At 46.2% G+C, this 13,719-nt stretch overlaps 1 protein-coding gene and 1 long non-coding RNA gene across 2 annotated transcripts in view; one reads left to right on the top strand and one right to left on the bottom strand.

The window, feature by feature from the left end:
* The window catches only part of LOC143832639 (uncharacterized), a 53,998-nt gene extending 42,351 nt beyond the window's left edge, over positions 1-11,647 (top strand). Inside the window, exon 3 of the long non-coding RNA XR_013229340.1 lies at positions 10,738-11,647. This is a non-coding gene — a long non-coding RNA (uncharacterized LOC143832639). The remainder of the gene's footprint in view (positions 1-10,737) is intronic.
* Positions 785-13,551, bottom strand: LOC143832585 (intelectin-like protein). Its single transcript, XM_077327251.1, has 8 exons — positions 13,447-13,551; positions 10,799-10,865; positions 7,181-7,324; positions 6,760-7,007; positions 3,598-3,756; positions 2,330-2,450; positions 2,005-2,108; positions 785-1,013 (listed from the first exon to the last, which is right to left on the bottom strand). Exons 2-8 carry the CDS (start codon positions 10,857-10,859, stop codon positions 861-863), a joined length of 990 nt encoding a protein of 329 aa, XP_077183366.1. The 5' UTR covers positions 10,860-10,865; positions 13,447-13,551; the 3' UTR covers positions 785-860.
* Between the last annotated feature and the right edge of the window lie 168 nt (positions 13,552-13,719).

The following is a 13,719-nucleotide window of genomic DNA, read 5'->3' as shown; positions in this document are numbered from 1 at the left end:
TAAGCCTCTTTGAGACTCCTTTGGGTCGAGAAAAGCAGCATACAAGGACCAACTCTTCTTCTTCCAGAGTTGTAGAGGTGACCAGGGCAGCTGGCTACCTGTAGTTCAGGGCTCCCCTAGCATGGACAGCCAACTTGGATGCCCTGTGCCTAAGACTGCCACTGGTTGTTGCTTTGGATGTTGATTCACTTCTTTCCAATTGGGCACTCCCACTTGAGATGTCTGGTTGTCCGCTTTAGGAAACTGGATGCTGGACTAGATGAACCTTTGAGGGATGTTCTTAGGTGAAACGAGCTAGGACCATCACATCTCTGTAGTGATCATGTATATCTGGCATATTCTAATGCAGGCTTTCTCAACAAGGGTTTTGTGAAACCCAGAGGTTTCTTGATGGCTCTGGATGGGTTTCCAGAATCGGTGGGAGTTAATTAATTTTTAATATAATTCTTAAATGTGTTAAACATTTATCAGGTGATGTGGTCATCTTGACCCACCCCCTCCCAAAATGGACAATGATGGGCCTGGTGGGAGTGGGATGGGGAGGGGGCCTGGATGGACGTGTGCACAGCTAGGCTTCCCAACCATATTCTGCATGACCACACCACTTCTGGGGATTCTTGAAGCCAGAAGAATGTTTCAGGAGTTTCTCAGCCATTAAAAAAGTTGAGAAAGGCTGTTCTAATGTAACCATAACCACTTAAAATCCCTCACCTGGAAGCCTCCTCAGAAAAACAAACTGTACATCATCTCAGTTTACTTTTTTTTTAAAGTTTATTCCATTGACAGTATGTATGAAGAGAGGACAGATTTTCATTCTCAAGGTTGTAGCTCTGGTACTCCTGTTTCCACAAAGCCACCCATCAACGGTAAAAGAGCAGCACAGCTGAGTCAGTTAGCTCTTTAGACACGCTCCAGTGAACGTGTGTCCCGTAGCCATCCCAGTCAAAGGCGGCGAAGTCCCCACACTGGCGAGGATTCCCTTCTGCAAAATAGCCTCCTCCACCAATGCAGTGCTGAGGACAGGAAGGAAATGTAAAATAAATGAATTGGAAGCAACTGTCAACCCTAAAGAGAATGGTATTGGAACTGGGCAATGAAGAACAACCTTAAATTCAGCAAGTTTTAATTGCAAAAGCATACAAAATATATTATGTCATTAGCAGACAGCACCAATGTGTTAATGTGACCCCCCAAAAAAGTTGTATGCTGTTTTGGAATATATTAATAAACTGCTAGACAGTACTTTCCCCCTTTTCTCACAGTACAAGAAACTGTGGGCACTCAAGAGATAAAGGAAAGTTCTTCACCTAAAGCAGTGGTTCTCAACCTAGGGGGTCAGGACCCCATTTGGGGTCGAACGACCCTTTTACAGGGGGTCGCGGCAGGGCAAGCAGCTTGGCTGGGAGCGGGGAGGCCATTGACACAACAGCCTTGCAGGGTAGATCGAGATAGAGGGTTCATCGGCCTGGAGCAGCAGAACAGAGCGAGATCGGCATGGTGGGACAAGAGGCAGAACTCAACTGAGAAACCCCGGGGGGGGGGACATTTATATACAATCAGGAACAATGGATCTTCATGCCATTGGTCAGTTTCATGGCAGTGGCTTCAAGAAGGGTTTCAACAAACATATGGAGCAGTGATCTATGAATAGCTATTAATAACAGGGCACAGATGGAACACTGTATCTAGGGCAGTAATGCCTCTGTGTCCTTGGTGTCTGGGGGCTTCTGGAGGCCCCACTGGTGGACCTCCTGATGGCTCCTGGGTTTTGGCTGCTGTGTGACACAGAGTATTGGATTGGATAGATCACTGGCCTGACCCAATATGGCTTCTCTTGTGTTCTTTAAGTTCAGATGTTTCTGTTGAGTAGCCCAGGTTTGGCCTCAGCTTGTTTTGGTGACTACTTAACTGTTTGGAATCCAACTAACAGCGTCACAGAGTATAGCTGTTGTTGACAAGTGTATTTAGAACAATCCCTGGCTGAAGCGTAGCCAGGATACTCACATGTTCTGTGTTGCATCCAGTGACTTTCACCCCAGCACAGAGAGCCATGGCTGCTTTCTCATGATTGAACACTCGGAAATGAATGAAACCAGATACAAATTCATCTGAGACAACACAAAGAAAAAAAATCATAGAGATTAGCAAAGGCTGTTGAAGAACATTCTTTACATATTTTGCTCTAGAGGTCTTGATATCTAAGAACCAAGTCTTCTTCTTATGAGGCTTATTACGAATATTTGAATAAGTAGGTATAGATTATGAGGGAGAAAAACATGCAAAACTCAAGTTGTTTAGCCATGACACAGATTTTAAGGAAGTGACTTACTCCGCCCATTCGGAGAGTAATACTCAGCTGTCTTCTGAGCATTGCCCTTATCGTACACAATGGGCACCGCTGGGCCATGGTTACCTGGGCAACTGCCAATTCCAAATTTCACTGGGTATTTCTGAAAGGAGAAACAGAGACTTCATTAGTGGTGGAAAATGTGGTCAAGTCACAGCCCCCTTATGGCAACCCTTTAGGGTTTTCAAGGCAAGGGTGGTTCACCATTGCCTGTGTCGGTGTACCAATTCTGGACTTTCTTGATGGTCTTCCATCCAAATTCTAGCCAGGGCCCACCCTGCTTAGCTGCTGAGATCTGACAAGACTGGGCTAACTTGGCAATCCAGATCCAGGCAAGAAGTGATTACTGGTTTTTATTTATGACCCTACTTCCTTTGTTATGAGGGCACAATAGTGTCTTGTGATAACTCCGTTACAAAATTCACAAAACATTGAAGTCGGGCGAATACTAGTAGAATATAAATCCCCATCATTCACAATAGGGGAGCAAGATCCTTAAACCTCAGGTGCCAGCTTGGTGTAGGTACCAGCTTGGTGTAGTGGTTAGGGGTAAAAGGTAAAGGTAAAGATATCCCCTGTGCAAGCACCAGGTCATGTCTAACCCTTGGGGTGACACCCTCTAGCGTTTTCATGGCAGACTCAATACGGGGTGGTTTGCCAGTGCCTTCCCCAGTCATTACCGTTTACCCCCCAGCAAGCTGGGTACTCATTATACCAACCTCGGAAGGATGGAAGGCTGAGTCAACCTTGAGCCGGCTGCTGGGATTGAACTCCCAGCCTCATGGGCAGAGCTTTCAGACTACATGTCTGCTGCCCTACCACCCTGTGCCACAAGAGGCTCTGCCTTCTAATCTGGCTAGCCAGGTTTGATTCCCTGCTCCCCCAGATGCAGCCAGTTGGATGACCTTGGGCTCACCACAGCACTAAGAAAGCTGTTCTGGCTGACCCTTATATCAGGGCTCTCTCAACCTCACCTACCTCACAGGGTGCCTGTTTTGGGGAGAGGAAAGGGAAGGCAATTGTAAGTCACTTTGAGACTCCTTCGGGTAGAGAAAAGCAGCATAAAAGAACCAACTCTTCCTCTTCAGTAATATCAGGGTTCTCTCAGCCTCACCTACCTCACAAGGTGTCTGTTGGGGGGAAAGGGAAGGTGACTGTAAACTGCTTTTGAGACTCTTTCGGGTAGAGAAAAGTGGCATATAATAACCTCCTCCTGCTCCTCCTCCAAGTCACCAAGCAGCCATTATTACCTGATACAGTCTGAGGAGGTTGCCCCCTTCTGAAGCAAAGAATCCAGTTTCAGTGTGGTATCTCAAGAGAGAGGTGTCCCGCCATTCTTTCATTGGGGTTTTGTTGGGAACATGCCATATGGCCAGATCTTGTGCTTCCAGGTCATAATAGCCAGGATTCTGGAAAGCAAGAGGAAAAGGTGTGTGTTTTTTTATGAATGAACTGAAGAGATTCCATCCCCAGAAATGTTCAGCCCTTTGTTCTGAATCTGCAAAGGAACTTAAGTTCAACAATCTCACATTGTAATTTCCTCTTATAGTTTCTCTGTTTGAGGATTGCTGCTCTCAGGTCAGCAACGGAACATCCTGAAAGATCCCCCACTGTTTCGGGGGAGTTCTGACTTTAATGGCAGATTTTTGTTCATATAATGATGGAATCATAGAGTTAGAAAGGGCCATACAGGCCATCTAGTCCAACCTCCTTCTCAATGCTGTTTCAGCCCAAGGCATTCATGATAATTAGCTGTCCAGCTGTTGCTTAAAGGCCACCAAGTGAGTGGGAGTTCACCAGCTCCTTAGGCAGCTGATTCTGTGGTTGAACTACTCTGACTGTGAAAATTCTTTTACCTGCTATCCAGCTGGTTCCATTCTACACATAATTTAAACCCATTACTGCGGGGCTAGTCTTCTGCTACCATCAGGAATCTTTCCCTGCCCTCCTCCAAGAGACAACCTTTCAAATACCTAAAGACAGTAATCCTGTCCCCTCATAACTGTATCTGAACGTTCCCAAATCCCTCAGCCTTTCCTCATGGGGCTTTGTCCCCAGGTTCTGGATCATCCTTGTCAATCTCCTCTATGCCCTCTCAATTTTGTCCACATCTTTTAAGAAGTGAGGCCTCCAGAACTGCGCACAGCAAGTACTCTAGGCGCAGTTTAACCAATGAAGTATGCAGCAGGACTATGACATCTTGCAATTTCAATGTGATGCCTCTGTCAACACAGCCCAAGACAGTATTTGCCTTTTTTTTTTACCACCGCATCACCCAGTCTGCTCATATTTAGCTTAAAGATAAAGGTAAAGGTATCCCCTGTGCAAGCACTGGGTCATGTTTGACCCTTGGGGTGATGCCCTCTAGCATTTTCAAGTACAGTTCACACACACCCTTACAATCCCCCAAGAGCACTAGGATCCATGGACCAACTTCTGCTTACGGTCCCTGGCCCAAAGGAGATAACATTGACCCTGGATCCAGCCTGGTGGAATATGTTCCTGGGAGACATCAGGGCCCTGCGGATCTAAAGCCATTCCACAGGGAGCTGTGGATGGAGATAATCCATCAGGATTATAATTGAGGCCCAAAATCAAATAACACCCACCAATAAGGCTGGCCTCACCACTAGAGGAGGAAGAGTACTAGAAGATCTGCTCCTTATAAAACACCACCTGTCTGGGAAATTTAATTGGGGGGCATTTAAAAACATGTAAACATTTCATTTCTAAACTTAAACTGCTGTTGTTACCCTCCCTGAGTGATGTGGAAGGGTGGGCACCTCTCCGGTCCCTTCAAGAGGTCCTAAAGTTGTAGAACAAGAGTACCACAAGCTGCTGAGCTTCCTCCAATCAGATTGCCAACTACTCTTTGGGTGCAGTTTCCTAACTGGTTCCCTATCCCCCTAACTCAATGAAAATCCAGTCTGCAGTCCTCCCGTTTACCCATCAGAACATCAATATTAGGCTTGTGCACTTTGGCTGCTTTGGCGGCCATTCAAGCCCAAGGCGGCCAGTGCCGCAGCACAAGGGAGAGGGGCGGCAGTGCACCAGTCGGTGCAAGCACGCAGGACCCTGAGTGCGTGCGTCGACTGGTGCGCTGCCGCTGGAGCTACCCCTCCCCCCACGCTTGAATGGCTGCCAAAACGGCTGAAACGCACCAAAGCGCACAAGCCTAAAATATTCTTTGATTCTTTTGCATAGGAACTGACCTGTTTGTCCATTGTGGAGAGTGGTATAGTTATACCTGGAGATTGTTTTGTCAGAATGAATGTGGGCCTTTGTTGATCTGTTTCCTTTCTATATCAGGTGGGCATTGTAATTTGAAAAATGAATGTAATGAAAACTTTCTGCTTGGGATGTTTCGACTACTGATGCTGGGGAGTGAGGAGTGAAACTTAAAAGGGGTGTCAGAATTTCCTTGTAAGCAATTAAAGAAAGATAGTGTTCTTACAGCCTAAACAACAAGAAAGCCTGGGCAGATTTACTATGGCATGAAGTGACATGGACTGAAACTACTTCAATAGAAGCATTAAACCTTCTTCTTTGGAAACTTTTAAAGGCAAGCCAGGCCAGACTTCTTAGCATGCTTTAGCTGAAGAGTCAGAGTAAGGGATGACTTAGATCAGTGGTCCCCAACCTCCGGTCCGGGGACCGGTACCGGTCCAAAGAACAGTCGGTACCGGGCCACGACTCCTCCTTGTCCTCCTCCCCGGCTGGTGCCTCGGGGGCTGCCCTGCCACTCTGCCACCAGCTCACCTTTGGTGCTCTCCAGCGGCCAGCATGGCAGGGGCTCACCCTTGGCGTGGCACTGTGCAACTGCTGCTGGCAGCACCCCCCAGCGGGTGGTGGGAAGTCAGGGGCGCCGGGGGGAAAGCAAGTGGAGCAGGGGCTCAGGCGGCGGTGACATCCCTCGGCAAAAGACTACCCCCCCCCCGTGCTTCAGTAAAATTGTCAATCATTGACCGGTCCCCGGTGATAAAAAGGTTGGGGACCACTGACTTAGATAATATATTGCAGGGCTCCCCAATGTGGTGCCCATGGATGCAGTGGTACTTGGAGCCCACCATGCTTTTCAGAAAATGAGTATTGGATCCCCTCATTCACATGAAAGAGTTTTCCAATAGAACTGGAGGACTGGGAAGTACCTGGGCTCTCCTTAGTCAGTACATGGTTCCATTTCTCTTCAGTCTTTCCTTCTTCTCAGAAGGCATTCCATTCAGATCTGCCTCCTGTGGAACCCTTTTTAGATTTGGTCCGCCTCCAGTGGCACCCATTGTGGGATGGTACTCACCATCCCCTCTCAGAATTCCAAATGTTCCTGCAGACTCAGAATGGTTGGGGATCACTGATGTATTTGTCTATAATTCCCTCTAGTCCGATTCTCATTTTGTCTAGGGATAATTCCTCACCTTGTAGTCGTCACTGGTTGAGGCCACAGCTGATCCAAAGGTGGAATTATTGGACCAATTTCCATCTCCTTCTGGATAGTTGGGATTGTTCCCTTGTTGACTGGACCAACGGTCCCCCACAGTGCATTTTCCAAGCATGTTGTTCTCATGGACACTGGCCACCAGAGTCCAACCTCCTCCATTGGTGGTCATATCACAGTAGGTTTGGTAGACCTCGCCGTCTTCTGTCCGCAGGAAATACAGTCCATCTGCACAGGCCCAGAAGGTTGTATGTTAAAATAAAGGATTAAGACAGTGGGATAGACTGTTATTTAGTGCTGTTGCTTACTGATTAATATTATTATTTCAGAGTCCTAAAATTAGATTTTAATGGGGGTTGCATTACTTTTTCATTCTGATGAGCAGAAACTTCATGTCTCACCTGTGACCCTTTCTTTGGTCTCCTTAATTTCTCTGCAGCTTCTTGGCAGATTATTCTGCGTTGGGTCTGGAGGGCAGGAAGTCCCTTCCCATCTCACTAGCAAGCTGAGGATGTCTTGCTTCAGTGAACTGATGCAGCTTTGACCTATGTACACAACAGAAGTTAAATGAGGGGGGGGTCTATAAGCACTGCACAATGTTCAGAGTCCATCTCCACCACCCAAATGACGCCTTTGCTAAGGCACTGACGCCTTTGCTAAGCATACGTTGTTACCTCCAGTGCCCCTGCACAGAAATATGGAAGTATCACCCCTCCATTATGCAGGCAGAGGTCCTTATTGAAACATACCAGAGAAACCATCTCATGTTATCTTCAGTGCCCCTGCACAGAAATATGGAAGTATCACCCCTCCATTATGCAGGCAGAGGTCCTTATTGAAACATACCAGAGAAACCATCTCATGTTACCTCCAGTGCCCCTGCACAGAAATATGGAAGTATCACCCCTCCATTATGCAGGCAGAGGTCCTTATTGAAACATACCAGAGAAACCATCTCATGTTACCTCCAGTGCCCCTGCACAGAAATATGGAAGTATCACCCCTCCATTATGCAGGCAGAGGTCCTTATTGAAACATACCAGAGAAACCATCTCATGTTACCTTCAGTGCCCCTGCACAGAAATATGGAAGTATCACCCCTCCATTATGCAGGCAGAGGTCCTTATTAAAACATACCAGAGAAACCATCTCATGTTACCTCCAGTGCCCCTGCACAGAAATATGGAAGTATCACCCCTCCATTATGCAGGCAGAGGTCCTTATTGAAACATACCAGAGAAACCATCTCATGATGGGTAGCAAACTCTGAGTAACAATACATGAAGCTGTCTAATACTGAATTAGACCATTGGTCCATCAAGGTCAGTGTTGTCTATTCAAGCTATCAGCAGCTTTCCGGAGTCTCGGGTAGAGGCATTTTCCATCACCTTGTCTGTGATCCTTTGGCTTGAGATGCTGGAGACTCCCACTGAGCCATGGTACCCTCTCAAGCAAACCTGTGACACCCCTTAATCATGCGTTGGTTTTGTGACTCCATAGGCTCTTCTCCATACCCAGTCTAAATTAAATGGCCAGTTCATGCACCTAACATTCCATTCCCAAAAATAGTTTCCCTCACCATACAGACCTGCTTGGTAACCTAATAAAGTCCTTAATCAGAAAGGTAACTTCATCCCCTGACTCCTTAGCAACCTGTTTGAAGAGATTCAGTTAACCGGAAAGAGATTCAGTTAACTTGAGAGAGCAGCTCAAGTGGCGTTTTTCCATCTACGCCAGGTGAGGCTACTAGCACCCTACCTGTCCCCAGAACACCTGGCCATGGTGATCCACGTGATGGTCATCTCCAGGCTGGATTTCTGTAACTTACTCTACGCAGGCTTCCCTTAGCTTTGATCCAGCCTGTGCAAAATGCAGCTGCTAGGATCCTCACAAGAACACCTTGAATGGCCTACATTCAGCTGGTGCTGTGCCAGCTGCATTGGTTGCCAGTTGAGTACCGGATCAGGTTCAAGGTGTAGGTTTTAACTGATCAAGGCCTGGTATACTTGAGGGACTGTTTGTCTCCCTAGGACCCCTGCAGGACCCTTCACTTTATGCCGGGTTCAAATAGTTAGCTGATCCCTGGCTCACAAGAAGTTCACCCAATCTCATCGGATCTCAGAAGCTAAGCAGGGAAGAGAGACTCCCAAGGAAGACTCTGTGAAGGAAGGCAATGGCAGACCACCTCTGCTTCCCACTTGTCCTGAAAGGCCCTTTGTGGGTTTGCCATTGGTCGGTTGTGATTTGATCACACTTTACACATGTGTGTGTGTGTGCATGATCAGGGAAAGGGAGGGAGTTGGACTGACATAAAAGAGGAGTGAGCCAGCTTGGTGTAGTGGTTAGGAGTGTGGACCTCTAATCTGATGAGCTGAGTTTGATTCCCCACATGAAGCCAGCCGGGTGACCTTGGGGCTAGGGTTCGGCACTAGAAGCGGCCATTCACTCCCGCCGCAGCCAGCGCTGCGCCGTGGGGGGGGAGTGGAGCTCCGAGTGGGCGTGTGTGCACCTGCCGACGTACTGACACATACACCTTCCCCTTCCCCCCCCTGCGGCGCAGTGTGGCACTGACTGCGGCGGGAGCGAACGACCTCTTCAGGCGCCGAAGCACCCAACCCTACTTGGGCTTGCCACAGTACTGATAAAGCTGTTCTGACCAAGCAGTAGTATCAGGGCTCTCTCAGCCTCACCCACCTCACAGGGCGTCTGTTGTGGGGAGAGGAAAGGGAAGGTGACTGTAAGCCTCTTTGAGACTCCTTCTGGTAGAGAAAAGTGGCATATACCAACTCTTCTTCTTCTACCTCACAGGGTGTCTGTTGTGGGGAATGGAAAGGGAAGGTGAATGTAAGCCACTTTGAGACTCCTTTGGGTAGGGAAAAGCGGCTCTTAAGAACCAACTCTTCCTCTTTTAAACATGGACATGACACGGGAGGTCTTTCAAGACATCCTTTTCCTCCATCCAGCACCTCAGTTTCCAGTGTAGCAACCATAATGTACATCTCAGGGTGGCATTCTGGAACAGAAAGTTAGCAAGGAGAAGGGTGATTGGGGATGTGGTCTGAATATGCAGGCAAACGGTTCATCACTCCCCTCAGTACATCAGCTAGAAAGTACTCCAGCTCATCACTTGACAGCTATGTGGGCTGTGTGTATTTTGCTTTCAAGCAAACGTTTCTACCCATAACAAGGACTTCTGCACTGAGAATTCAAAGCTACAGCTAGGGTATCAAGCTCCACGAAAAGAGCTCAGAGTGGTGGATGCGATTCTCTCTTCCTCATTTGCTTCAAGTTTTGTTTCTGACCATGAGTTAGGTAAGGCATGGTCTTTCCCCTCCTACCTTAATGACTTTGCCACAAGGTAGATAGCCAGCCACTTCCATTTCTCTTCCCTCCCCCTCAGTGTGAGTTCTCTTGTGGTTTGTGTTAAGGTGACCAGATTGTCCCACTTTTGGAAGGACATCTGGGGGCACCTAGCAAATTGTATTTATGTTGAAATTTATATATGTATGTATGTATGTATGTATGTATGTATGTATGTATGTGTATATATATATATATATATATATATATATATATTACAATACTATTTTGTGTTCTATGCATTCTATGAAAATTTTCATTGCTCCATATAGACCAAATTTAATCAAGAACACCACCCCCCCCGGTCAATGGTGTCCCGCTTTAAAGGTAAAGGTATCCCCTGTGCAAGCACTGAGTGATGTTAAAATCTGGTCACTGTATTTGTGTGCCTGGGAGGGAGCAGAGCCTGCACACTTATTCTTGCCTCAAACTGCCTCCTCTCCCCCCCTCCCATCCTCCTCAAGCTTGTTAACACATTGGTGGTGATGTGTCTTCCGGTGACATGTCACTTCCAGGGTGTGTGGCCAGCTGACATCACTTCTGGGGCTCCTAAGGTTGGAAAAGGCTGGGTTAATAGTTAAGCATTTTTATTTTGCAGACGAAATCTTCTTAACTCCATGCCAGTGTCTGAACCTACCATCTTCCCAACACATACTTACCACACAGTTTGGCCTCGGGGAGGAAAGCAGAGAGCAGAAGCAGGAAAGCAAGTTGCTTCATTGTGGCCTGTGAGAGAAATCAGAAGGTCAGCTAGTTAATAACTTGTCTTCTGGTATGGCTGACCACTAAGTAGTAGAAATGTACATTTGGATCGCTATGAAAGCTGAGCATTTCCGCACAGAGGGGTAAAACACAAGTGGCTTCCTGCTTGCATATGCGGGATGGTAAATCTTGTGTTTGCAGCCCTCCTCACGGGGAGACCCCTCCAGTGTTTTCCCTCTTCTCCGCCATGGCTTTTTGCCTCCTGATGAGGCTGCAAGGGAAAACAAGCCAAACTTCACCCTCCGCTCTTTGGCTTGTCAATCACAACAAGCCACCAATCACAGTACAGCAGTTCTCTTGTGGACTGAACCTTTCGCTCCCCCCAGCCCCCAAATTAATTTTTTTAAAGGTGCTTCCACATTGCTATGCGGTAATGCCACAACACAGATGCATTTTTAATAAAAATCAACACTGCCACATTGCTATGGAGAAATGCCAGAACAATACAGCATCCCCCCCTTTTTTTTTTGAATTCGTGGTCTTTTGCCATTTATTTCTGTCTAGGTGGATTTTTGAGACACTGAACATGGTCCCTGGATCCCAAAAAGACATTTTGTCTTTCCCAGCATGTCCCAGGTGAAATTCAAAATCATGTAAAACCCCAGAATTTCATGCTAAAAATCATTACAGTATTTCCTGCTTCTCAATCGTTTTTTTCCCGTAATCATGCCCGAATGGCATACAATTTGTGACGTTCTACTATGTGGCCTGGCTCAAGATAGGGGCAAGTAATCTGGGTGGGGACCCCAGGTGTAGGTTAGGCAGGGAGCCCATGTAGATGCTAGGGGTACAATCCTGGGCCTCCACCAAATGCCTGGCAGAAGAATGCTGTTTTGCAGGACCTTTGGGACTCTGGAAGTTCTGTAAGAGCTCGTGTTTCTCCAGTCAGTTCATTTCTCCAGGCTGGAGCCAGGCCCAAAAAGGCCCTGCCTCTGGTTGAGATCAGGTTTACCTTTTTATGGCCAGGGATCACAAGCAGGTTGGAATTTGCTGAGCAAAGAGCTCTCTGGGGACCATATACAGAGAGGCGGTCCCTCAGGTCCCAGATTGTGTAAGGGCTGATGGGTTAAAACCAATAACTTAAACCTGATCTGGAACTCAATTGGCACCCTGCACAGATGGAATTAAATTTGATGATGGCAGGAAGGAAGCTATGAATGATAAAAGATTCCTCATGGACTTGTGTTTTCTGAGTACTATTAACTGTCTCATTTCTGTTATAAAAACTGTACTCAAGCTTTTATCCCTCGACAATTGCTCAGAAGTAACTTATCAAATTTTTACTCAATAAAGTCCCAATTTTTTAACATTCTTTTACATTTTACCCAAGTCCATAAGGTCAAGCAGGTCTCTTTCCCAGCACAGCCATGGTAAAATGTATGTTTTGTATTTAACCTTTGTGTATAAGGTGAAAAACTATTGCTAAGAATCCACAGTTGATGTATAAATGCAATAAATAAATAAGTATATTATAGTAAGTTTCGTTTTCGTATTTTATAGAAACAAATCCCGAGGAAGGCTTTGGGCTGAAAAACAATGTCACCATAATTCGCTTGGGGACTTTCCATTTATTTTTGAGACTGTTTTGCATTCTCTTTTCAGCATATTTTCTGTAGGAGTGTATTCTCCAAGTCTGATAATTTCAAGTAAGAAAGACTTTGACTTTATTTTAGACAAAAAAAAAAGACAGACATTTCCTTTGAGGAAAAAAATGTATTACATGCTCTTGACATATTTCTAACGTCAATGTTTTTGTTTTTTTTTTGGCTTTGCTTGACCCCCACAGTTGGCTTTTTGTTTTGTTTTGTTTTGTTTATTCTTCCAATCTGGAGGTTGGCAACCCTGAGGGTTGATGTAAGGTTGCCAGTCTTTTCCCCAGAAGGCAAGGAATCCACTGCTGCTATTCATCTGAGTACCAGGAGGAGAAATCGGTGGTAAAATCAAGCGAGGCCAGTAGTCCAATGTACCGGCATAACTTCTGAATGCATGGGGAATAACATCAGTGCATTACCAGTGACAACATTATGCCATTGTGAGCCCCTCCCCCAATAAGATTCCAGCTGATTGCCAAGGTCTCACTACAGAATGTAGGAATGGGAAGGGCAACGGCTGGCAATTTTGCTGCCCCCAGTCGTATCGAGGTGGTGAGGAAGGAGTTCCTGAATTGGTGCTTGTGGCACCAAAAAGCCTTGAGAAAGGTGATATCTTTGATCCTGTGTAACCTACTTACTCCTACATTTTAGCCATTTTAGCCATCTAATGAATTTAGAACGGTATACAGGTATACATTTTATCTTCCCAGCAAGCTGGCAAAGTAGAGTAGGCTGAGACAGTGAGCTTCATGGCTTAGTGGGGATTTAAGCTTAGGTCTCCCCGATATTCCCTGATGAACCCTACCATCTAACCATTATATAACACTGGCTTTGAATTCCATACTAGGGGAAAAGCAGAATATAAAATGTTATGCAGGATAATTTAAAATATTATTTCTAGTTGTCTGCCTGATTCTGTTGATTTCAAATGGCAGAGAAAAATTGCAGCTCACCTGAAAAGCAGCTTCCTCTTCTTCTGTGCAAAAGCTCCAGCCTTCGGTCGCATCTTGTCCCCTTGCTCGCTATTTATCTGCCCCAGTTTCTGTGGCTAACAGCCAATAAAGAACTCCAGATCATGAGAAGACAAATGTTTGCACTCGGGGCAAGAGGCTGATAAAGAAGAGGCAGCAAATAAGGATCAAATTCTTTTCACCATTTCTTCCCGGAAAAGGTATTGAAATCTTGGAAGGGGCCTTCCCCGTCAGTGCATTCAAATCTGGAAGGAA

The sequence above is a fragment of the Paroedura picta genome, chromosome 1, assembly GCF_049243985.1.
Source record: "Paroedura picta isolate Pp20150507F chromosome 1, Ppicta_v3.0, whole genome shotgun sequence".
NCBI lineage: Eukaryota > Metazoa > Chordata > Lepidosauria > Squamata > Gekkonidae > Paroedura > Paroedura picta.
Note: the sequence above shows the minus strand (reverse complement) of the source record. Positions and strands in the feature narration are given on the sequence as shown.